The sequence below is a fragment of the Choristoneura fumiferana genome, chromosome 2 (genome assembly GCF_025370935.1).
Source record: "Choristoneura fumiferana chromosome 2, NRCan_CFum_1, whole genome shotgun sequence".
In the NCBI taxonomy this organism is placed as follows: Eukaryota; Metazoa; Arthropoda; class Insecta; order Lepidoptera; family Tortricidae; genus Choristoneura; species Choristoneura fumiferana.
Genome location: NC_133473.1, coordinates 11,561,615 through 11,589,023, shown reverse-complemented (window position 1 = coordinate 11,589,023; position 27,409 = coordinate 11,561,615). Strand labels below are relative to the sequence as shown.

General features: G+C 38.2%; 1 protein-coding gene across 2 annotated transcripts in view; it reads left to right on the top strand.

The window, feature by feature from the left end:
- The window catches only part of LOC141443409 (uncharacterized), a 40,852-nt gene extending 13,769 nt beyond the window's left edge, over positions 1 to 27,083 (top strand). The window contains exons 2-4 of one of the 2 annotated variants that reach the window (XM_074108683.1): positions 1,238 to 1,434; positions 21,385 to 21,583; positions 25,714 to 27,083. In XM_074108683.1, coding sequence (XP_073964784.1) covers positions 1,238 to 1,434; positions 21,385 to 21,583; positions 25,714 to 25,925 — 608 coding nt within the window. In that variant the 3' untranslated portion in view covers positions 25,926 to 27,083. Of the gene's footprint in view, positions 1 to 1,237; positions 1,435 to 21,384; positions 21,596 to 25,713 lie in introns of both variants that reach the window. The other variant, XM_074108674.1, reaches the window with a different exon arrangement.
- The last annotated feature ends 326 nt before the right edge of the window (positions 27,084 to 27,409 follow it).

Below are 27,409 nucleotides of genomic sequence, written 5' to 3'. Positions count from 1 at the left end.
CTCCAATAATTATTCGTGATAGACTTTTATATTCCTTAAAACCAGTCAAGAGCGTGTCGGACACGCCCAAAATAGGGTTCCGTAGCTATTACGAAAAGTTGAGTAATATTTTTCTAAGGATTTCGTATTTTATACGGAATCTTCCAAGTTTACGTATATTTTATACTAATAATTTTCAAGCAAACTTAGCTGTTATAGTTTTCCTTGTAATAGTACATTAGTATGTTAGTACAGTTGTATAGTTTTCCATATTTGATATACTTACTACCATCCTGATTTTTTTTTAAATTTTTCCACCAGCCGGTTTAGATTTTAGAGGGGGGGGGGACGCTTGATTTCAATGAAAATTTACACTTTAAAGTTGAATATTTCGCAAACAAATCACTGAATCGAAAAATCGTCTTAGCAAACCCCTAGTGGTTTTAAAAGACCTATACAAAGATACCTCACACTATAGGGTTGAATGAGAAAAAAAATCACCCCCACTTTACGTCTATGGGAAGTTTTTTTTCGAATTTTTATTGTACCATTTTGTCGGCATAGTTTACTTTTATATTCGTGCAAAATTACAGTTTTCTAGCATTGATAGTCCCTGAGCAAAGCCGCGGACGGACAGACAGACAGACAGACATGGCGAAACTATAAGGGTTCCGTTTTTGCCATTTTGGCTCCGGAACCCTAAAAACGTGCAAGTTGCATTACATTGCGGCGTTCGATTGACCACTATAAACTCGTTGGCTTTACGGCCTCGCAATGAAATGCAACTTGCACGATTTTTCTTTCAAGTCTAAACTCGACTTAAGTCTTAACGGACAACAAATAATTGGTGTAAGCCAAGCTGATTCTAAAATTTGTTGAGAAAAAGTATAAACCGATTCGTTAATTTTAATAACTGACCTAAACTCGATGTAGCTCCGCTCCGCGTGGCTGAGGCGCTTATGACCTTTCCTTTCAAGTTTACGGCACAAACAGGTTAGGTTAGGTAGTTAAATATACTGATTAGACATTCGGGGAATTGGACATCTGGAGAAAGGGAATACATTCGAAGAATGGGCATTTTGAGGATTGGAGTCCATACAGAGTCTTGGTGTCCGTAGAATGAACCATTATGGGAATTGGATGAAATATACACGCACACTGCACGTACTATGCAACCTGTATAAACCTCAGAGTATAAACTGACTGTATGTACAAAGGACATGAAGTTGTAGTGCTGATTGGATTTTTTCTCCCACAGCGGGCCTGCCATACAAAGTATACGGCGGGCACGACGGCTCGTTAACCGAGAAGAGGAAACAGCGACGCATCAGGACAACCTTCACGTCGGCTCAGCTCAAAGAGTTGGAGCGGGCGTTCCAGGAGACACACTACCCCGATATTTACACGCGCGAGGAGATCGCCATGAAGATAGACCTCACGGAGGCGAGGGTGCAGGTCAGTTTATTTATTCAAACAAACAGTAATATAAAGACAACGTTACAAATATCTTACATAATAATATGTAATTACTATACGACTATAGTTTCTCAAACTGATATAAAACAAATACGAGAAATGCAGCGTAATTACCAAAATTTTCATGTATCTGTTCAGTCAAACAGACCCTAACCTTTGCTGAAATATTATTAACTAATTTTAAAATACTCCAGTGTAGATTGTTTTCAGCTACGACTCGCTCGAAATGCATTCTATACAAACTTTTATCATCGTATACGTCTCTACAAATCCTACGTGTGTCAGCCATTACATATTGATACCCTTGATTTCTAATACCCCAATTTCTATCTTCCGTTAAGCAATGTAACAAGGTAGAAACATGATTTAAGGGTATTATTCCCAGCGGGCAGTGTCAATTCGAAAAAACGTGTCTTTCCCGCGGCGTCCGTCACATTTCCACAGTCCAATTAGTGTCCAGTAATTCGGCGGCGGCTGACGGGAGCGCCTTCACAAAAAACGTAGCAACGCCGCGCCGCAGATAACTCTAGCTAATTTCATAATAAGCGCTTTTTTTATGTGAGCCAGGCTGCGACGTGTGCTGCCTCTGAATGTTTAATGGAATCTGGAACCGTATAGCGACCGGGGCGCCGCGTGCCTATAGTTATCTGATCACGTATAAAATTCACAACCCACCTGCCAGAGGCTGCGCGACACTAATCCCGTATTCCGCTAGATGACGCCCCCGACGCCGCCGGCTCTTATTGTGCGGAGTATAATGTAATATCAACTGTTGAGCACAAAAGTTAAAACTTTACTGTTTGTTTATAAACATTGACTCAAAGTTGACTGGTAAAGAGTCCTCAAAGGGATAAGGTCGCTTTTGTATATACATCAACGCTTGTATATTGTGTTTGTTTCTCTATTCCTGTACAACAAATACTTTACATATATACATTAAACCAAATAGAAAATATTTCAGATGTCATTTTCTATCCTTACATTGATGGTATTGAATGAATCTCTTACGTATAATCAAGCACATCGACTCTACTTTGTCATAATTTACATAAAATTTAGTATATACTAGCAGCTATTTAAAACATGCCTGCAAGTGTAACGAGAAAACAATTGTATACAAGCGGGTGGCACCCTCACAACGAGCGCTCATTACGTTAAAAAGTGTATCGGAACGCGCGCGGGACCATAAATATCGCGGGCGGTCGCGTAACTCAGCCCTCGCGACTCCCGATAATTAAAACTCGCCCGGAATATGCGAATACACTTCACATACAACAATTAAAATTGTAAATGCATCCCGCGGATCGTTTAAAACGCGTTATTTACGTTAACGGGAGCGAGGAAAGTTTGTGTAATGGCTAATTGCGTGCGCTCTCAATGTGGCGCTTGGTACGAAAGTTAACATTAATTAGGTAGTAAAAAATATAATTTACATTCAAGGTGTTCAAAATTAAAACATAGAACTCAATTGCAATAATTAAAACAATCTATTGCTATTAGGAAACGAATCAGTTTAATATTGGAGCAGATCTAAAAGGAATATGCGACAAGGATTATAATTTATGAGCGGGAAGAGTTAACAAAAAATGTTAATTCGAAAAATAAATTGTAAACGGAACGATGTAACCTAATTCAACGCGCGAATCCTACTCAAATTCATCAGGGGCGGAGTGCAAACAGCCGCGCGAGCGCTGAACAAACGCGTCCTGCCGCCCGACCGCCCGACCGCCGCCGCGATAAAACAAAAACCAGCCACCTGTTCCGCAGGAGCAAAAGGAATCACTTGAAAAATGACCAGCTGTTTTTTAATATACGGCGTATTTTTTCCATGCCCACGTTGTCATAGGGACAAGGCAATTTAATCCATCAAGCGGTGCTGCACGCCGCCGTCCGAGCCGATAAATTCTGTATTATCTGGGCTATTTTGGTTTTATTGTGACCCCCGAGTGGCACGCGATTAGAACGAGAAAATGAGACTATGTTTTTGGAACTGTACAATACAGGAACATTGTGATTGAGTTCAGGTTTATGAGTTGTAAAATGTTAGTATATAAAGATACCTCAAACACACGCTTACGTACTACTAGATCAATCAATATAAATATCACTACCTTCTCACGGATTCAATTATTTTCCATTCGATTTTGGTCATGCAATTGTATGTAATACTCGTAGTTCAATATCGAAGTCAGCGGTCACCTGACAGTGACAGCGGGCAGCGGCATCCGCGGAGTGCAATAAAGATTGACGTGGCGGCGTCGAGGGAGGCGCCGCAAAATGTCAATCCAGCGAAGCTCTCGATCTTAGACCCTGCGCCGCGGGAATACTCCGTCTGCCCAGAAACGTGATGTAACCGTCTGAATCTTCTATCACGTTCTCTAGCTAGTTACGTAATTCATAGACTAGCGGTCTACTGTGTCATGCGATAAGGTTAAAATCGGTAGTTTAGTTAATTAGGGTTCCGTAGCCAAAATGGCAAAAACTCCTTGCCGGTTTTTTTGTAATTATGTCATTGCTGTCTTTATGTGTAATCCCGTAGTTGTTGTTGTTTCTTTAAAAAAATATGGCTCTGTCCATCGGAGGACAATTTTGCCAGTGTCTAGTAGAAAACGAAATATGAGAGGTAATGGTGGATGAACGATGACAGATATTATTACTGCTTTCTACCACTAACAGTCTCAAAGCTAAACCGCAGATGGACGCACGGACGGACAGACATGGCGAAACTATAAGAGTTCCTCGTAAGACTACGAAATCCAAGAAACGGAACTCTATATTTACATTGTACAAAATTACGCCATACCGCATGCTCATATTCTTAATGTGTATCCAGATTCCAAAGTTACTCTGTGAAGTGGACCAATTGACAAATGTTAGTAATTGTGATAGCGTGTGATTACGAGTGCCATGATCGTTACAACAGTCAACCTTACTAGGAATACTTTAGGGTGGCTTTAAGGGTTTTGTGCCACCCCCGACTCCGGCGCAGGTGCCCGGCACGCGGCGCGGCACGCGTCGCGCACGCGCTTCGCCTCTCGTCTGATTGGACGCACTTGCCACAAATGTTTGTTCCCAACAAACTGGAAATATAATGCCCATTGTGTTGTTTGAACTGCAGAGCTGCATTATGAAACCATAATATTGTTATTGCTTTGATTTAGACTGATAAGTAATAGGTATTAACAAGTTATAATTGTATGACTATAGTACGTTGTTGTAGAGGCTGGAAAGTAAGCAATAGATGGACGAGTTAGTTTGAAGACCGATCCGAAGGGGAATCCTTCGAGAATACGAGTTCATCTTTTGCACTTTTGGCCGAGACTAAACATTGTGCTTTTCACGACCACTGCGAGGAAAAAAAAACATTTATCACAAAACAAACAATAAGAATCCAAAGACTGTGTTGCCCACGCCGTGTGACACGAGTTTGAATGGGCGTGTACACAAATAATCGGATCGGTATTTCCATGTCGGTATTATCCGGGCCGGTAAAGAGTGTACAACAATGTACTATTCCAGGCATCACAAGTTTTGCAATTCTAATAAAACACTGATGTAAATGGTAATTTTTCACCTTTTACTCGTAGAGATAAATGCGAAAACTTATCTTTTGATCATTTTTTTCACCCTTCTCTATACTATTATAAAATTATTTTCGATAAAAAAATGTAATTACGTATGTCATCGTATTATAGAAGCGGTTTGTGTGAGAAGTAATCTAGGATTTTTATGTTTATTTCTGGTAAACCAGATGTAAGCAATTCTTCTCGTCCCGCACACATAACGTTCACCGCTGACACAAGTATACAGGTATCTATGGAGAACATATCTGGTTAAGATATCAACGCGACATCTCCACGCACCGTTATTACCCCCATTAGCCTTTTCCAGGCAACCTTAACAATGTCTAAATGAAACTATAGCGGGGTTGTAATGGAAAGGCTTAGTTAACCCTTAGTTAATCACGTTGATTGCCGCCGTTTACTGCGAGCGGATTAAGTAATTACTTAGCGGCTGTGACGCGGCGATCGCCGGTCATCGGGACGGAATGTAAGGTGGGGTGGGGTCGGACGATCTTGAATCTGAAGTATCTGGATGGCAGGGTAACATTAGGCTTTATGAAATTAATGGGGATTAAGGGTTTAGTGTTGTAACGTATGATGACTTATACAATAATAATAAACATGTCAATTGTTCTAATCAAGACTTAATAATACTCGTAGGTAGTAAAATCTAAGAAAATACAAAGATAAGTGCACATTAATAGAAGGAAAGAAGAAAAGGTACAAGCGATAACGTTCCTATTCCTCTAATATTCATTGAAATTTAAAACCTTTTTAAGCACAATATCAGCCAGCAATAACTAACCCATATTTTGTGAAATTAGATTGATTAGCATTTTGGTAAAGACGAGCTGGGGTGATAAACATATAATTTTTTAGCCATATAGGAGTTTCTTTTGCTTTCGTTATTGGTTCTGTGGTTCATCATCATCATCATGTCAGCCGTAGGATGTCCACTGTTGGACGTAGGCTTATACCCCATACATAGGACTTCCCCATTATTATTCCCTGTTTTGTGGTTATATTTTGTTAATTGCCTCCTATTATGAGCTATACCTAATTATTCTTAGTACGATGAAAGTTTACGTAAGTCATTGAAAGTCGTCGGATAATGCATTGTCTTTATTTTCATTGCACAGTGAGCCTGCTAGACCCTTTCTCATTTAATAATTTACTACTTTCCATTTCCATTAGTTAGTTAATATACAAGGAGTTGTTCGACGACTTCAATAACCTGTTAACATATGTAGTAACATACGAAGTACCTAGTAGAGAAGCAGTTCCTTCTGCAGGTTGTGGAAGCAAATAGAAAAACCAACTGACACCTCCAAACAGTCGATTATTGACGCAATTTCGAAATAATTAGTAAAGTTTGCCTTGTGTGTATGACATATTTTTTTACACAATTATATGAAAATGTTTATTTTTAGATTCTTTATGCTTATAACTAAATAAGCAAATATTTTGATCTTTAACTCTCTATGACTTTTATTTCGTGGATTATCTTGTAGGTGGAAATGGCTAAAAATTTGCAATTTTTTTAAACTTTAGGGTCGATGAGCACCCCCTTCCTCGTATGATAGGGAATTTAAATTTTAGTATGATATTTAAATAAGCAAATGTAAATAAAAATAAGGGGTGCCCCGTGAAAAAATTCGAAAAAAAATATTTTTTTTTCATACATTTGTGAACCACCCACCAATACAATTAATTGCACATTCACCAAACACATGCACCAATCTTTGAAAAAATGGAAAAATGAAAAAATATTTATTTCACCATAAATTATGTTATTATATCTTTATTTGCATCCAATAGCCAACCTAGAAAGTTTTGGTTTTAATATCATGATTTTTTAAGACTTTTTTATTGGTATGTTTAGGTTTACATCTCATAAGCGAGTTAGATGAATTACTGTCATTTCGCATTCTTTTTTCTCACAAAATACTATTTATCAGGAACACCATGATATTTCCAGCCGATTAAGTGAAATTAAGGGCGTGACATTTGATACTTGTCACTAGAGTACTCGCCGTGGGAAGCAGCGCACTCGCCTGCGCCCGCGCAGGGCGTCCCACGGGACAATACCATCACAGATCAAACGATAATACGATGCAACTAATCGATTCACATACAGATATTAAATCTACTAAATCTCTTGACATCTCCGGCGTAAACTCGTCCCGCTGCTAAACACTGGTCTCATCTTAGAATGAGCGGGCTTGTAGTGTAGTTCCCTCGCGGGTTCTGTGGAGAGGGAACTTTACATCGACCATTGAATTGCTCTGCAGGTGTTGCAGCTTTCCTTACGATATTTTCCTTCGTCGTAAAGCTCGGGCATAAAATGTAAAATCACACATGGATTTCGAAAAACTCAGAGGCAGGCAGAGGTGAGAGCCCGGGTTCGAATCCTAGACCGCTGCTTGAGAGGCCATGCGTGATAGTGCTAGGCTACCGCGGCTTAATCTCCTGACATTGAGTCACAATTCAATTTCCATAAACTACTCCACATTATTTTTCATAACAACCAATTTTTCTTCTTTAGTAATTGAAGAACTGCAAATCGTAGCGAGCACTTAAAGTGATTAAAAAGTGGCGCGAGGTTGCGCGTAGAGGGGCTACGTCGTGTGTAGACTGCGCTACGAGGAAATGGTTTTCCTTGTCATTTGTTTTGCGTAACCTTTAACGTTTATCATTAGCCTAACATTCGTAAGGCATGAGCTTTAATCAAAGTTTCATTACTATTTGCTTGGGACTACATCTATCTTGAAATAATTTTCTTTCAGGGTCACTATTCGAGCGTTTTCAAAATTTTGTTAACAAGGTAGAAGATTCTGTTACAGCTTCCAGATTATCTGGTAAAAATACAGGATGTTTAAAAATAATTTAAATTTTCATCAAATTCTACAGCCCATTCATAAAAAAATGTGACCACGAAAATTTTGGTGCTTGAAACGCTCGAATAATGACCCATAAATTAAAGATAGGCAAAATAGGACCTGGGTTCGATTCCCAGTGCTGGTCTTATTTTTCTGGTTTTTCTGTGCATCTATATTTCAGTTTGTATTTTCAATTTAGGTTTTACGGGATGACCGCAAAAGTTAAAATTTGGAATTGAAATAAAAAATACAAAAAGATTCCAAAAAAGCAATCAAAATAATTTCATTTCATTCACAAGTTGATCATTTTTGAACAATATTGCTTATTACTCCTTTGGGTAGGCAGCTATGCTATATTAATACAATATTATGACGGTACTTTTAATGCCGCAAACCCCACTTTACAGACAGTTTCCCACGAGCGACATGTTAACTCAGATCATTCCTAGCATCCCACATTAGCAGGTCCCAGAGGTCTCCAAACTTGCCCTTTGCTGCCACTATCCATTACAAGCTCATTTCTAACACCGGCTCCATGCAGGAATATTAGATTGATATTAAATCTGTCCCTCTCACGCTCGGATGATTTCAATATTTTTGTCACTTGCCCCGCACCCTTTAGCGCTCTCACGCAATTATTTTTCATTTAGCTCGCTACTTGTTGTTTGGTCCCTAGAGGCGCAGGAACAAGTGTGTTCGTCCCTTTAGTACCTAGCACAAATGTAACTAGAGTTTATATGTGAGAACATTGACGCGTTTACACCCCTATTTGTGAGAGTGTTCCCACGGATGAAAAGTTGGAATTTTAAAACACTTTATATTACTTACATTTTTTACTTTCATAATTCTTTAAAATCAAAATATCTTTATTCTATTAAGGCTATAAAAAGTACTTATGGACGTCGAAGAATCTGCCACTGGTTCGAAAAAAACCTCTGTTGAGAAAAAACCGTCAAGAATCTCAAGGAAGAAACTGGAATTCAGCCATTAATGCCAATAATGATATTCCTGAAATAATAAATAAAAAATAAACATAAGTAGGTAGGTACTATAACTTTATCAGCCAATCAGCACTACAAATTCTACGGGATATTTTATATCGTAACATTCGTAATCTAAGTGACTTACGAAATAGCAAGACACAACGAACTTTAAAAACTTGCTCTTTTATGTTCCGAATATGAGATATACTTTGCTATTGTTGCCAAAGTCAGCGAGTACATTTCTCGTAAATGTTAGTGGCGTGGGGGAGCATAGGCGGCCTGTCACGCGGCATGAGACAGCACATATCATACCATATCTGCCGCTCGCCCGTCGGGCGGGAATCGAATGTCTACAGCAATTGTCTTTGATTTACCTACTGTGGTTTAGTAAAATTATACCGCAAGAAACCAAATTCAGTTTACTTTTATGTATTTTAGTGTCGTTAAAAGAACATATTTTTATAGTAGGTACTATTTTGAACAGAGACTTGATGATTTCCACAGCTGGATAGACCAACACAAATTTATAAAAAAATAGTAATAAAAGAAAAAAAAAAATAATATTTATAAATACTTAAATTTGCTTTGTATAATCAATTCTCGGTCTCCCTCTTTTTCGCTGCCCTTATCCACTTTTCCTTCTAAGATGACATTTAATAAAAGAAAAAAAAGAAGGTAGCCGTCATGTCGTATAAGGAGGTTAAGGAGGCAGCTTTGAGTAGAGAGAATTCCAGAGCCATTCATCGGTTACACCGACAAGAGTGTAACTCTTAAATAAGAAAGAAGTACTTACATAAATTGTCCTCCAACCACTTGAAGTTGATTAAATTTGACTTCTACGATTTGATCCAAACTAACGCGGCAAGTTATGTAAATAGGAGCTTGTAGGTATACGAGTATATAAAATAATAAAATTGAAGAGAAGTCTCCTCTCCATGTTTAAACCATCACAGGTACCATTCGAGTCCTTTTGCTCTTTTTAGATTAATAAATACGAAATGAGAACTCAAAATTACATGAGAAATATGACAATAGTTTGTCATACGGTAAACAAAGTTTATAATAGTCACTCACGAACAAGCCGCCCCACATTTGGACCAAATAATCACGAGCGTTTTTGCTTCCGAGCCATTTACTAGCGCGGGGGACAAGTGCCGTTATTGTCTGCACATTAACTGTAGTTTATTTTATTTCATTCCTTCCCTACACACCACGTCCATCATGCGACAGGTCGCGACTCATTTGGTACGTGATATAGACTGCCTGTACTATTTTAAATAGTAATAAATTGACGGACCGTGTCATATTATTTTAGCTCTACGAAAGGTTTGATAATAGAATAGAATGTTTCATTTAGTTAGGTTACAAATTAGACGGACAATTTTTTTTTGTCATTCATAATCATAAGTAATCATTGCAACAGATCACAAGACTTCTTTAAATCTGAGTACCAATTAATCTGGTATTGATATAAAATAATATTTGAATTTAATTTGTGACCTGTTGACAAAAAGATTTAGACTACCTAGTCATTTCTTAAACCCCGCCGTAAAAAGAGGGGTGTTATAAGTTTGACATAATGTCTGTTTGTCGCATCGTAGCTCTCAAACGGACGGACTGATTTCATTGCGGTTTTTAGGGTTCCGTACCGAAAAGGTAAAAACGGGACCCTATTACTAAGACTTCGCTGTCCGTCCGTCCGTCTGTCCGTCTGTCACCAGGCTGTATCTATCTCATGAACCGTGATAGCTAGACAGTTGAATTTTTCACAGGTTATGTATTTCTGTTGCTGCTATAACAATAAATACTAAAAACAGATTTAAATAAATATTTAAGGCCCATACAACAAACGTGATTTTTATTGCTGTTTTTTGCTCGATATTAATAACGGCAATATTTAGGCGCTTGAAATATTCATAGAATATTTAGTGCTATATTCACTTTAAAAATAAATAATTAAAATAAAATAAATATTTTTTTTGCTAATGTCTAATATTGTATAGATAATGGTACGGAACGGAACCCTTCGCGCGCGAGTCCGACTCGCACTTGACCGGTTTTTTATGTACGTGAAATCGAGTTTCATTGGGTAGGTCTTACCTATGTTTGATAAAAATCGGTTTAATCGTTTTTAAGATAGGAACTCTGAAATTGCAATGTCGGGTATATTTCAACTTTTCTAAGTTGGTTAAGTTAGGTTATTACTAATCTACTCGAATTTAAAATTCAACGCGAAATTTCAACATGTCAGATTTTTCTCCATATTCGTAGTTGAACTGGTTATAATGCTACTATATTTATGTATATTACGTATGAATAATACTTTAATTAATACTGGGTTCAAAGTTGAAATGCAGCCCAGCACGATATTAATAAACGTAGGTACTTAGTAGGTAGCGGCAATTTTAATAGATGTGTGTAATTTCAGCAATTGAACTACCGAGTATAGCAAGATAACAAGGCACGTTATCAAATCTCGGCATCCGCCGACACCATCTAGGTGACCCGCGTACGCGCCCCACGGCGGTCCAATTGAAACATCTGCCGATCGCTATCGCTTATTTGTCGTGTCGCGTGCGCCGGCGCTGATTGCGACGCATTGTCGGAAGACTCGCGCTAATCACGGTGATGCGTCAAATCGATTCAAATCCGACCCATTTTTAATTGAAAAGACCTCGGGAAGCGGCAGTTGATCGGATGCGAGTGATTAATTGGTTTGATTTTGAATCGGATTGTTATTTACGATGACATTATTCGGTGATATTTCTGGCAATCCTATTGCGTTTGTTGATAACAAGCGTTTTTCGTGTAACGCGCGCTTAACCGATTTCCAGTAGCATGTTCTTACTTTATTTCTGAAATATACGTGCAAAATGTTGAAACACTAAGACTTGAAAATTATGATAGCTACGCTTATGCATAAAATGTGTCTTCATGCAGATCCTTCACTTCCACACTGTAAGAACACACACAAATAACACAAACCCATCTATCACCACCACCATACTACACTGACGCGTTTCGAACTCAACCAGAGCTTATCATCGGAGCAACACAACCGTTCACCATGCTACCAGGCTAGGTGGTGTATCTTCTCTCTTGAAAATTGCCATGAGCTTATCACTTAAAGAAATTCTCGCGATGAAGCCTTCCTTTACCTGCGAAGAAGTTAAATCGTGTGTGTGTGAAATGCCTAATCCGCAATGGGTCCGCGTGGAAACTACAGCTCAAGTCCTCTCATTCTGAAAAGAGGAGCTCCGTGCCCAGCAGTAGGATGTATACAGACCGAAGACAGTGAGATGATGTAGGTATTTATGTATTTGTATATTTTATGCACTTTGTGGCACATTAGTACCTAAACACAACAATTAATTTATTCCAGTGAAATTAACGAAATTAATGAGTGATTTATTCCAGTTTACCCAGTAATGAGAGGGAAACGAGACATTTCCTTTAGTACTTTGAATAACAAAATAAACTCGTAGTATATTATTTAGTAATTTATGAGATTCATCATTAGTTTGAAGCTCAACTGGTGTTTATTTATGAAAGCAGGGGTTTCTGTGTAATGGCGCGTGCGCGTGCCACGGGCGCATCTGTCGAGGGTGTACTTGGCTACTTGCTTTTTGTAATCCAGTCAGTGTCATTAAAAAATCATTGACTCGCGAAAAATACACCATACTGTTTATCATTTAATGAAAACACTAGTTTTTGTTAAAGTTTTTAATATTAGTTTTTTTGCTGAGTACCTATATTTACATTGTCATCCAATCTGCATTATATACGTCCTAGTGGGAGCCACAGTCCTCCTCTCAGAATGAGCGGGCTTGGGCTATAGTTTCCAATGCATTAAAATTTTTCGCAGGTGTCTGCGCGTTTAGTGGGTAGGTATTTATAAATATTTACTTATGCTTAAATTATGTATCTGCAATCCTACTGTATTCTGCTATACTCATAATATATTACTCGTATATATAGTATAATTGTAGATTAATCATACCTATACGCCTATACTAACCCACTACAATGGGTTTTATACATTTTAATCTAGTGAGATGATTGTGTGGCAAGTTACAGCCGAGTCAAAAACTTAACTCTATTATTACTGCTCATAAAATTTACCAACATTACATGCAAATATAGCCAACGTTCATGCGCTTACTTTAGAATATGACAAAACATTTAAATCGTTCCGTCCATTTACACTGAAAAATAATTTTATAACAAAAAATTGAACCGACTACAAAAAACCATGAAAATTAATTTTCTATCAGTCTGAAATCGGTGCTTCAGCACGAGACAGCAGGAGTGATTGAAGTCTAAAATATCAGTAGGTATGTAAGTGAAGTAGAGGACTATAGGTCCACTCCTGCTGGCTCGTGCTGAGGCACCGACTTCATCATCATCATCATCATCCCAGCCTATTTTTTTTTCAATAAATGACGGAGTTCTGAGGTAACAAACATAAAAAAAAATACAAACGAATAGAGAACCTCTTCCTTTTTTTGAAGTCGGTTAAAAAAAGGATAGCCGAACTAGTTTGGCTATTGACGTTTAACCAAAATTTACTAATTAGGAACCAACATTATGCTAAAATTGCAAAACTGATTTTGTAAGACGTTACAACATCTAACTTTTAGCTAGGAATACTAGTAGGACTTAGTTTTGTAATCACTCAGTTATGTTACAAGCAACAATTTTTTTGGTACTTACTGTTGATAAATCTTTTTTTTTTCAGTGTACGTAGATTTCAGATACAAAAAGTCTGATACTTACCTATTTAACTTGCCTATTTACCTACGCGACAACACTTCCATCCTCACCATTTAGACCGATATGACCTTCAAGTTTTCAAGAAAAGAGCGTACTCCTACCTTAAAGGCCGGCAACGCACTTGTGACTCTTCTGGTATTGCAGGTGTCCATGGGCGACGGTAATCGCTTACCATCAGGCGATCCGCCTGCTCGTTTGCCCCCTATACGATAAAAAAAGTAGAGTCTCCTTTTATATGCTATTAAAAAGATAAGGAACTTACTATGTCATAAAGTCATAATCAGAAACACATGACATTTATACGTAGCGAATCCTTATTTATTAGTAAACAAAACTCAATTAAACGGGATGAGTCGAGTTAGCACACCTGTCGACAGTCCTAAACGCCGTCGAATAGACCGACAGACGGCTTGAATAAACTACGCATTCATCTCTTTATTATGATGTGTTAATCCAGGATTATCAGCAAATGTTAACACATGTTACCAGTTAGTAAAAAATGACGATCGACTATAAAATGTCACAAGAGTAGAGATAGATATAACGAGAATTCAGCTGTATTGGGGAGCGGGTAAGGTTCTTTTAACCGTGTATTCTGAAGGTGGCAGAATTGGATGGATTATCGAGGGTAGCTAATATTATTCCGGGGCGTTCGGTGTTGCCTTTTCATCCGCTAAGTATAAACAGGGGGGTGTGTTCGGTGTTTGATCGCTCGACCGCTGCTCGATTGATTTACTTTCAAATATAGGCGCGTGAACTCTCGCCAGTGCCTATTGGCACAGGTTAAAATTTAAACTTATTGAAATTTGCAGTGATCATTTCGTTTTTATGACATTTGTATTTTTAGGATTCCACACCTAAAAGATGTAAATGGGATTATAAATGAGTTGCTGTCTGTCAAAGGAGTGATCTTTTAAATTGTAATAGCAAGACGCTTGAAGTTTTCGCATAGTTAAACACGAATATTTGCTTTCTAATTTAAATATACGTTATCACGGCTGCGGCTGATATATTTTGAGAACGATTGTATTTATTAAAAATAATATTATCTAAAATATCTTTATGTATGATCAGTTCTGGCAACACGACATTCCCAAGTCGACTCTACCAAGGTTTTTGAGCAGCTGTACCTGCGAAAGCAGAGTTGTTACGTCTGACGGTACAGTCACCGGCAATAATATTGGATAGAACAAAGCACTCAAAATAATCAGACGCGCTCTAATGGCTATACGGCTAGAGTTGCGTTCTATATTGTTATTTTAAACGTACCTACATTCCGTTGAACCTGGATTTGAGGTTTTACGAGTAAACCAAATATGTAATTATAAAAGAATGCCTACTTTTATTACAATTTTTTGTTTACTTGTAGGTACTTATTGAAAGTTATAAAGTCAACATGAAAAAAATAAAAGTTGACACTAAAATTAGGTGTCTATGGTCTACGTTGTGAGTATCTGTTTAAAATTAGGTGTCTATGGTCTACGTTGTGAGTATCACCACCTGTTTAAGATAAGACACATATATATAAGTTACGAGCAATGTCCGTATGTGATGCACATTAGGTCTTTCGAAACTGGTTTTAACAGTTTTTATTGAACCATGTGAATGTATATTCACAGCAACCGAAAGTTTTTGACACAGTAAATCGAATTCGTAAAGAACCGCGTTTAGGCAAATTCATCATTGCACTCAAGGTCTCCTTAATTTCTTGAACGAAGCTAGGTCACCCCTCGGTCTAATTTAAATTTATCGTCGACCGCGATATTTTAAACAATATGCAATTTTCAACTCTTCTGTTTTATCTAAAAAGTGGTGAAGTTTATTAAAATATTTGATTACGTACAATACGAATTCGTTTTTGCTACGGATGCTCGCATACTCGGAGGCGACGCGAGTAGAGGCGGAGCGGGCGCCCGGGGCAGGCGGCCGGAGTCGGAGTCAATATTTGCGCGCCCGGGCCGGGCTAATGAATACAATTAGATCATTCCGCGCGGCCTCACGGTTTTCATGCTTCGGGCCCTCTGACAACGTGTCAAGACGCCCGAACCTTTGTACATAGAGCTAGCGCTAGTTGACAGCGCAAACATCGCCAACCTGTTACGCGGTTTCGTGCGCAGTAAAATTCTAACAGAAATTTCAAGGAAATTTCATTAACGTTTTACTTTGACAACGTTACTTTCGGATTTTAGCTCAGTTAGTTAACTTCGGCTCTTTATTCTATTGGAATTTATCAGAATATTATCTATCACTATTGAACTGAATTGAGTCTGCCAACCTACCAATGAGGGCTATCGCGTATGAATTCGCCACTAGAGGCGCTAGTGTAGCGTGAGGTGTCCGAAATGTCAAATCTCATAGTTTTTGGGTGAGCTACGCGGGTTTATTTATAATTAGAATAATTTTGTGAATATTTTGCAATATCTGAAATTAATTATGGCAAATATGCGTTCCGGGGCAATTAATGTCTGTGTTTTGAGACAGTTTTGTCTTTCGGAAACCTTTGTCCTCCCTTTTTTCCGAACAAAACGGGGACTATGCAACACTGTGGCATGCTCGATATTTTTATGGTACGGTTTTAAGGTGTATTAAATATGATTTTAATCTAAAATTTGTTTTTACGCCCGTAATAACAGACTTTGAAAGCCATACTTAAAAACCTCACGCAACAGTGCGCCATCTAGTGAGACAAAAAACGATAGCCCTCATTCAGTTTACATTTACAGTTTCAAATATACTAAGTATTTTTTAAATGTTATTTGTCCTACGGAAGGTTACGTTTCATAAACGTCTGATCATGTAAATGTGACCATGACGTTTCAACTAATGTCACTCTCAATGTTTCCGCTGCGTTTGGCACCGCCAAGCATTTTTTATGTTCCCGTGCCAAATGATATGCCGAACACATGACGCTCCCTTGCTTCGCCTAATTCAATGACAAATGATCTGAGAGAAATGATTTTCCAATTTTCTTTTCATCCTATGTAAAATAATGTAGGGTGGAGCTGAGTTTGAAACAGCGCGTTGAAAGATAAATAGGGTTCGGAGACTTTGGCTAGTGCATTCTGCGGCATGTTTTAGTTTTAGTACATTTATTAGGAAATCAAAGACGAAGTTGTCAGCGTAAGTTAGCGAGTGGCCGGGCCCGTGCAGCTTGCTGCTGAATACATTATGGCTGGCTGTTTGGTGTTTATTCGTCGCCGCAGTGCCACATGGCGACGCAGGACTCTGTTTATTTTAATACTCAGCCATTGTTGCTCGCCTCTGTTTGCTGAGGGAACTGTATTAAACTACCCCTTGCGGATTGTGTGAGGTGACTGCTGCTAGACAAACTGTACAAGCTGTGCTCTTTAAATTATAACAGCGAATATAGCAACATACTGTGTCGCTCGGAAGTCTTTTATCGTACAGTTAAATATTAATTAAATTATTTTAGCGGACTGATGGTGCAACTTAAAGTTGTAGATAATACCTACCGTTTGTTTGATAACTTTCCCCGACTTCAAAGATAGATATATTAAGATATGTATATTAAGTATATAAAAATATTGTAAATATTAGCCCATCACGAGGCTATGGTTTGAACTGTCACGCATAGGTGAAGGTGTTAGGGCACGCAACACAATAGGCATTGCCTAATTCGCAAATAGCTAACGAGCTCGTGATTTGCGCTACTAAACAAGCGTTTTATACTCTACCATGCACGTAAGTACTATTCTAACTAAATACACCTAGCTACTTACTGTTTACACCTATTTATTGAAAAAATACTTTTTAAAAATCAGTGTTTAATGTGTGTTAAAGAACTCGCGTGAAATTTAAAGTTCAGTTGATAAATCGTGACAACAAAGTATATGTAAAAGTATGTAAGTATTAAAGTTGTAAATTACAATAGCAAAAAATAATATGACAACTATATTTGTATATAGCTACTGAAAAAGGTAGGAAGTTTTTAAAAGCACCTTTTACATTTATAATTTTAATAATAATGATGCTTTAATGCATGTTATCAGTTAATGTGTACGGAGACGGCATCTGCAGGCGTGTGCATCTCACGTTTAATTACATTAATCGTCGCCCCCTCCCGGCCAATTCGGTTCATTTGCAAAGTGCATTTCGATGCTCTGTTCAATTGTTCCGACCCCGCGCTTAATTGCCCACCCGTTATTTATTATTGACATTTGCTTGTATATTTACTAGTATTTATTGGTCACCATTCATTTACGTATATCACTACTCCAGTAAAAATAAATCGTTAATCGATAGTTACGACCGAGATTCCAGTATTTTTGTGAAATGAAACGAATGTCAATTTCGTGCGTCACGTAGGTTCAGAGCAGAGTAAATTAGATAGCATAAACCATAAATAAATTTTATAAAATAAATATTTGCCGCAGGAGCACGCATCGTGTTCAATAAACATCTCAGCAAACAAACCCGTCGGCGGACGTCTATTTGCCCGGGCCGCGCTCGGCTTCGCTTCGACTTCGCATTCCGCTCGCCACGGCATCGTATCGGTGCTCATTTGTATTGGCGGCAGCTCTTGTATTATTTGTTTGTTTGCGGATGCCGCATGGGTTGCGGGAACTTTGATTTTTTCCAATTCGGAAATAATGCGGGCGGGTGTGCTCCGGGCGATCGGCCGGCGTACGGCGGATCGGCGGCCAATCAAGCGCGCGGCGTTCGTTAGCCGCCGTGCGGACTCGCGCCGCTTGGTTACCCCGGGCACGTACGTACGACCTTTCCACTCGGCAGCACTGATTTTCTCTTAGACGAATTCGACGAAATAATGAACTTCAGCAATCTTCGAGTTCATTTGCTGAACAAATGTACGAAAATATGTTTTGAACGTGCTCTACTTATACTTTACCAAATAAATACAATCCATAAATTCTAAATCTAAAGTTAGCATGTGCCGGAAAATCATTAGGTAGCTAGTAGCTACATAGCAAACGTACATCATACTGAGCGATTGGCTCGCGTCATCTTTTGACAGATTCTTGAACTGCATAGAGGGCATACTCATTGGCCACTTACAGTCGGGTCGTAACCGTAATGATCGCGATGCGCGGGCGGCGGCGCGGCCGTCAGCTGTCCGCGTGATGAAGCGTCTCCAGCTGCTGCACCTGTCGCTGCACTCACTCTGGTGTATGCTGACACTAAACTAAACTACTCTTCTCACCTCTTGGTGTCAGTCAATAGTGAGCTGCTCATACCTTCATTAAGGTTTAATATTATGTTTGTCAAATTAAACTGAAACTAAGACAAACTGAGAAAACAAAAAGGTGTTAATGGACAATCGAACCCCGTTCATCATCAATCCGCGGCGAGTGCTTCACTAACACAAGCAAAAAGCATATACAGCTTAATTTTCAAAGCCTTCTCGAAGCAATAATTATACAAATTATTTCACGATATTTTTATCGCCAATAGTAAAAATAAAACTAAAATCACGAAGATACCTACAACTTCAGAGCCCTGTGCCCTGCAGTGGGACATATATAGGCTGGAATGATGAGGTATAGAGACAAGCCATGCTTTCTGGTGATCGTTACTCACGCCACTCAGCTCTGTTAAGGTATTTAGAGAGTAACAAGTATGTACTCTTAACAAGTAATAAAGGAACACAGTAAATACTGACGCATCATATACATCTGCCAAGTGCCTTACAACAATGTCTTTTACTCGCAGACCTAGCCCAATATCATTTACTTATACGCTTAACTCATCAGGAATCCGAAATGTACTTTCATTCAAGTAGGGATCTTGGTCTGCATCAAGATTCAAAATTACTGTTTGATAACCATATCAATAAAATTGTAAAGAAGGCTTACAAATCCCTAGGTTTTATCATGAGAAGTTCTACTAATTTTCAGAAACTTAAAACTGTCAAGGTGTTATATTGTTCGTTTGTGCGCTATATCCGTGGTGTGGAACCCGTGCTATCACATATATATTAATCGTATTGAAACTATTCAAAGGAAGTTTTTAAAATTTCTACAGTTTAAATCGAAAATTATCCATCTAAGTTACCACGATAGCCATAAGGTACCATTTTTACCCCTTGATTTGAGAAGAAAGATAAATGATATTGTTTGTCTTACAAAAATCTTATCAGGATCCGTTGATAGCCAGAGTTACTAAATAATATCAACTTTGGTGTTCCCAGAGCATCTATTAGAAATAACTATCGACCTTTGGCGTTACCACATGCGAAAAAAAATATCGTAAAAATTCATACTTTATCGAGCTGCGAGGTCGATGAACGAACTGTGTCAGAGTCTAGATCTGTACCGATTAAAGCCTGCTGCAGTAAGAAACCGTATAGCATCCAATTTATTTGCTCCTCATCCTAGGGCTCAGTCGCCTCTTTGATTTTTTTGTTTGTTCAAAAATGTTCTGTTTTGTTTTCCATTTCTTTGTGCTAATCTGTTCATATCTTCGTATTATCTGTGGAAGTTTTTAATTAGCTTTATTGTTACATGTTTTGTATTAGTTAATTGAAGCTGTTGGTTTTCCGAATAAAATAAAATAAAATAAAAATAAGGGGCTGTTTCACCATCCATTGATTAGTGTTAACTGGCGGTTAGGTGTGATGCCGTCTCTATTTGTTTTGTTCGAATAGACGGAGACGGCATCACATTTAACCGGCGGTTAACGCTAATCAATGGATGGTGAAACAGCCCCTAAATCTTCGCACTTCATACGTCATATATATTTTTTAAAACGATATTATTGCAACTTTGGCCGTGTCGATATCTTTGCCCTTGACTGTACCGTCTAGATCATTAACGTTTGTCATTACCACTGCCAAGGGTAATTTACGTCATGTCCGTAGGCGTCCTGTGATGTACATTTATAACACTTGTGATCTTTCTTGGTACTTACCTACCTATAACTACTAATTTGCGATACGGCAATTTTAATCTTGACGACGGTCGATTGAATTTTGAAAATGAGTCGAGGTTGATAATGATAACGTAAGCTCTGTGTTTTCTAAACTGATTTGTACTGGAGTTTAATGAAGAAATGAGTAAAGGCGAGCAAACATCATCAGCGCGGGGGAGCAAACAAGGCGTGCGTATGATTGTGCCGGAGCCTCGCGCGCAGTTTTTATCGCAGCGGGCCAATCAGCGCCAGTGGCAGTTGCAATTATCTCTCGCACCAAATCGAATTATGATCAATTCCGATTGGCTCGTATTCGAACGAATATAAAACGGTTTGCATTAAAATTTGGCGCGCGATGCATGGGATGCGTTCCCATTAGTCGGGTCGAGCGCTAACTTTGTTTGTTTATTCGAGCCCACGTACGTTCCGGACGTTTTCATTATATTTTTTTTGTTATTTCCCGTTTTATTTACGTTTTTACGTTTCTTTCGCGTCATTGATGTGCTGTCCAGTAATCAATGTGCACGGCTCGAACTAATTATCTGCCGATATGAGACCTGCTGGTATAGTTGTGTATAATTATAGAGTACTGGTGTACTCGTTCATCTTTTATGCCTCTTTCACGTTTAAAAGGACACCAACAGCTACAATTTCTTGTTAAGTTAATAGAAGCTTAAACAGCTAGAATGAAAATGTCGCTCGGGACTCGTCGGCTTTCTTCGTTTTTCTGAAGATTCAAATGAATTAAAAAAAAACCGATCGTTTGTTTCGAGTCCGAAAGACAAGCAAACCAAGTTAAGGTAACTATTATTTTCATCAACTAACAACTATTTCCTCTATTTCCAGGTATGGTTCCAGAACCGGCGAGCCAAGTTCCGCAAGCAGGAGCGCCTGGCGCAGCAAAAGGCGGGCGAGGCGCCAGTGAAGGCGGAAGGCAAGCGCGACAAGCCCGCGTCGCCCGCGTCGCCTGCGCCCGCGCCGCAGCCCGCGCACCACGCGCTGCCCCACCTCTCCCCGCCCGATCTGAAGCCTATCACTTCAGCAGGTAAATATTTTTGTACGTGTCACAGAAATTTATTTATACTGTTAAGGAAAGTGTGACTCGTAAGCATTCGGTTTTTATGAAAAAATCTATTCTACATTTGTTATCAGAAAGCGTAGTAAAATTTTGAACAGGAAGTTTTTACTCCTAGCTTTAGAGACACTATATTTAGTCAACGTAACTACGTTAGAATTAAAACATTTCCACGGCGCTTCTCTTCCAAATTAAAATATGAAGCTAAGTGTTTATATACAGGTAGTTACAATAAAATCGGGCAACGCAGCGATAAATTGTAGTAAGAGCGTGATAAAGTATTCGACGCGCATTTCTAATTTTACGATTAAAATAACGGCGCGGGCCGCCCACCCTCGGGCGCGCGAATGTGACAATATAAGAACCAGCTTTCCACGAAAACCCATAAATATTGTCTTGTCTTCTTACAGCTTATTTACAACCTGTATATGACTCTCGAACCTTATATTTAGGAGCATGTACTCAACGAGTGAACCTAAACCAATTAAAAAATACCGAATACCGGGAAATTTATTTCGAGCTTTCCTTTCAATAAGCAGCAAAATGGTATATATACCACGTCAGATTGGTATATATGGTATATACTTATACCACGTGGTATACCACGTCAGATTGAATCTTATGGCCAATTAATAGAATTCGGAATCATCATAATGAACACAGGCACGGCACAGGTCTCCTTTTAGAATAGTGGCCAATTTGGAATATATATATTTTAAGGATGGGAATTATAATAAAATATTTGATACTAGCAAAATTTTGGGATTTGTTTCCGGTCTATTTGATTTTACTGAAGTAGTTTAATATATGTCATTCCAGAAGTTCAAATTTCATCTAAATCCGTTCAGCCGTCTTAGCGTGAAGGAGTAGGTATACACGTACGCATATAGTATATAATGCTTATGCGATAGTAGTATTTAATCGAATTAATAATTTTAATAGACGACCGGATGGCCAAGGGGTTAGAGAACCTGACTACGAAGCATGAGGTCCCGGGTTCGATTCCCGGCCGGCGCAGATATTTGTATGAATAATACGAATGTTTGCTCTTGGGTCTTGGATGTTTAATATGTAATTAAGTAGGTATGTATTTATCTATATAAGTATGTTTAACATTGCCTAGTGTCTATTGACAAGCTAATTGCTTAGTTTGGGTCTAAATAGGTCAATTAGTGTCAAGTGTCTCATAATATTTATTTATTTCATCATCATCATCATCAGCCGGAAGACGTCCACTGCTGAACAAAGGCCTCCCCCTTAGAACGCCACAATGACCGACAACTCGCCACTTGCATCCACCGGTTTCCCGCAACTCTCACGATGTCATTAGTCCACCTGGTGGAAGTCCTGCCAACGCTCCGTCTTTCGATTCGTGGTCGCCACTCGAGGACTTCTCTCCTCCAACGGTTATCTGTTCTTCGAGCGATGTTGGCCCGCCCATTGCCACTTCAATTTGCATATTTTTCCAGCTATTTATTAGCTATTATTTTCATTTATTTACTTATTTATAATTCAATGAAAATGTTCAGCTTTACAGTCTAAGTTGATACCAATGCGCTGTAAATTTCAAAACAAATCTTAGTAGGATGATTATGCACGTTTATTAAACACAACAACAAAAAAGAAATAAAACAAGAAAAACAATAATATCTCTCGCTAATGTATTTTGGCGGATTAAAGGTGATTTACAAGAAATTGTTTATAATTCGTTCGTTAGTTTTCCGTACCTAGAATAAATTCAGAAATTTCTTTGCTGGACATCTGTGCCATCTTTGTATTTATTCTGGAAAATTTGTTAGTATATCGGTGAGTATCGATTGGAAAACTTTCTGCCTATTTACGTCAATAGAGCGGAATGTTCCAAGCAGTGAGTGGTGATAGTTTAATGTGTTGATGTAGCTATGAAGTACGTCATGGCGACGGAATATTTATTTTTGGCTGATATCTTGGCGGTGAAGCCATGGACGATGAAAAATGTGTTTTTTTTTAAATATCGAACAGGGTGTCGTAACTCTACTCAAATCAGTCATGCCATTACTTTGAGGGAGGAAGTGCGTATTATTCAGCTAGAATTTAAGCTAAGTAATCGACTAGGGAAAGACCTTCGCATTTAAAAAAACCGATAGTGCAGGTTCGCGCAATCCTAAGGTTTCCGTACAAAGTCAAAGTCAGCGAAAAATAAGTTTGCATTTTATAAGATTGGTTTTTGGAGTCTTTTTGTATTTTTATTTCAACTCCAAATTTTGTTACTTTTACGGTCACCCGTAAAATCCATATCGAAAATACTGGAAAAATTCGTGTCTGTACTCCTGTATTTTATAGTATTTCTATAAAAAAACAATGTTATTTTTTACGGATGGTTTTTAAATTTCTTCCTTTATCTAGGTACCTACTTATGTTAAACCCTTAGTTGTTGCCGAAGTTTTTAAACATAAATCGATTTTAACGGGAACGGGAACATGAATAGCACTATCAGGTCTTTAAAGTCTAAAAAAAAACAATACCCAATGAATGGTAGATGTCGGGGACAAATACAGTAACAACATTAGAAGTATAGTACCTAACTTCTTCGTCAATGCTGCCCCATAGAAAAAAATGTACAATATACGTACGTCGACTTTAAATGTTGCTTGGGAGTCGAAGCAAATTTACCAGAACCTAACAAGTAAAAGTGCTAATTGAAAAAAAAACGAGGCGTGTTAGAAACGTACAAAATTCTTATTATTTCAAAAAATGTGCATTTTGTTCATTCACTAGCACTGTTCATACACAGATACGCTTACCCTATTTCATATTTAAAGATCGTGTCAGTTACGTACTTTGTTTTCATTATAACCATGTTATTATTGGACGGAGGCCCCATGTATTTTTGGATTCAACATCAACAACTAAAATCTCTCAAATGTTGCATTGATCGAAATTATAGCGGAATGACTCAGCCTACATTCCCGTGCTATTTCCGCGCGTCGCAGGCTGCGTGGGCGCACAACAAGGCTGCTTTCGACAAATAAACGCGTCACTTCTAATTCGGATAAGTGTTGTTAAAAATAGAATTATTGTCATTTTACTGTGACCAAAGAATTTGGGTCAAGTTCAAATATGCCCATGGCTGAACATTCCCAGCAATGACCGAAATTACATGTCGTTAAACATATAAAATTTCGTAGTAAAACAATATTCCAAAAATCGTACTTTAATCGATGATTTAAGTATGTCCTAAGAAGAAGAGTAATGGGCCATTTTAGTTAAGTAACTTCACTCGCTGAGACGGTAACATCCTTGCATATGCAGTGTAATTAATCTAACGTCACACATTAAGTATTAAACTACTTAACTATGAAATGAATTTAAAAGTTAATTACGACTTATTTATGTGTTAAATGATTGTATGTAAAACGTTATTTTTAGCCTTTTTGACACTCATTAAAGCTTAGTAAGCAGGAAATTTAATTGTTAAGTATTTACCTAAGCTTAATAGATAGATCAATCTTTGCGTTACCAAAAATTCATTTTCAAATTGGGAAAAGTTGTTGACCAAACGTTGGCAAAAAAGACTCAAAACATTCACTCAACTCACTTCCTAAATTAAGTTGACTATTCACAGCCATTATAATACTATCCAGAGCGATATTGAGTTTCTAATTTTGTTTGAATAACTTTAGGTACCTACTGTTGTTGTTTACCTTATATAGTTAGTTTTGTGCGTAGCCATTGTCAGGCTTTATGGGCCGGACGCAGAACTGCGGCCGCGCTAATGGCGGACTTGTGGCCGCATTAATCACATTAGGGCCGCCGCCCGCGCCGCCAGATTTTCACTTCGGCTCATTTGCGCTAATTGTGCGCGCGATTGTCACTCAGGCTTGAATAAACAACGGAGCCGCGCGGCAAGGATTAGGTGATTAGCGCTTAATTGTGTTACCACGATTATTTCATATCCGCCCGTCGAGCTGCAGTCTGATTTCATATTCGTACAGATTTGTATGAGTTCCGGTTGTTTGTGATGCTGCAATTTAGATTAGAGATGCTAATTCAAATTTTAGTTAATTTTGTATTAAAATTTAGGAGGTTTCAGGTTTTGAATGAAGTTTGTTTTGTTACAGCGAATAAGTTATGTGAAGAGCTGAACGGTTTAGGCGGCGGGGTGGGCGGCGGAGCGGGCGCGCCGCCGGTGAGCAGCGCGGGCAAGTGGGCCGGCAGCTGTGGCCTGCTGCGCCAGCCCTCGGGCTTCCCTCTCCTCAGCGTCGCGCCGCCGAACTATCTCCTGTCCGACCATCTCGGCCCGCTCTCCAAAACGAACAACCATCTTTTCTAATGGCCGTAGCGTTGCCCCGTTGAGCCGCCGGCAGCCGACGCCCGCGTGGTTCGCCCGCGACACGACACACTCACCGACATTCCCACTAGCATTCCACGTGATATGACACTATTCCAATATTAGAAGTGAATTAATATTCGAAAATCTGACACTCCGAAAGTGACTAAACTTTAAGTGAAAAACATTTAAGTGCCAATTTGAAGTGTCCATTAAATAATATCGCAATAATAAACTTATAAAACGAATTTTAGACGTATATGTAAAAAGCGATAATAGTATCGGTTGCATGTACAAGAATGTAAATGTAGTACCTACTACAGAATTAGACACATAATTAGGGTAAGTAGCTAACAATACAGATATAAAATATTATGTGATAATGTCTGTAAATAAACATTCCAACTGCAAAACATTGTATACGTTTGTCGAAGTATACCTATTTGTATTTAATAAGAAAACTCACGATTACTCGATGTTGTGTTGCATTGTGATTATTTGTTAAGGAATTACGTCTATTTTGTATGAAAAGTTGTGCCCAATAGATAATAAGTAGATATTTACCCTATTAGTTCAACACATTTTCTTTCAATATTCTCAATTTAATAAATTGTATAGAGACCCATGGAAACCGTCTTTAAATTACTAAATGAAGTAGATCGAATAAAGTGCACTGTTTTATTCTAGTCACAAGTTAGTCTAATTAAATCTTTATTATTTTGTTTCAAGACATTTACAGACAGACTATGTTTTTTTATGTATATTGGAAGTTATAAAATAAATTGTCATTCCAATACTTTTTATTATTTTATGCGAGATCCCGTTATTAATGTTTTGCTTTGCCAAGCTAGAATGGCTCCACATAATTTCATAATTATCCGCTCCGTTTGTGAAGGTGAGGTTGCCCTGCCCTTGTATGTATTTTTGCGTTTAATGAATGTTTGTAACTAATGAAAAATATTGACTGAAGCGGTAAAACGTTGAGGAATGTAAATATTGTTCTTAATATTTCAATGGTGATGTAACAAATTTGTAAATATAGCGAAAAACATGGAAAACTAACGAAAACCATAAGATTGATAAATATTATAATTTATTTGTGTAATCTTATGGCTTACCAGAGTGTATGTAACATTTGATGAATTTGTGGAGGGTGTTTTAATAAAGAGAATAATAAATCAAAGTTTGTCTTATTTTATTCTGAGGTAATTATTCCTGTTTTAAATGAAGGTTGCCAGGTTTTTGGGACTTCTTATACGAAACTCGCTACCTAGCTAGAGACAGTGAAAAGGAAATGCCATTCAACCGTATGCCTGGCCTTGAATTAAATTACTTTAAAAACAAAACACGTGAAGTTCTGAATCTATTTAGGTATATACATATTTAAGGTTTGTAATAATACTACGAAGGTAGAGTGGATATCTAAGTACTTTAGGTATACCGAAATCGAAAAAAAAATCTCAATTTTTTCAAAATTCTTCGCTTGT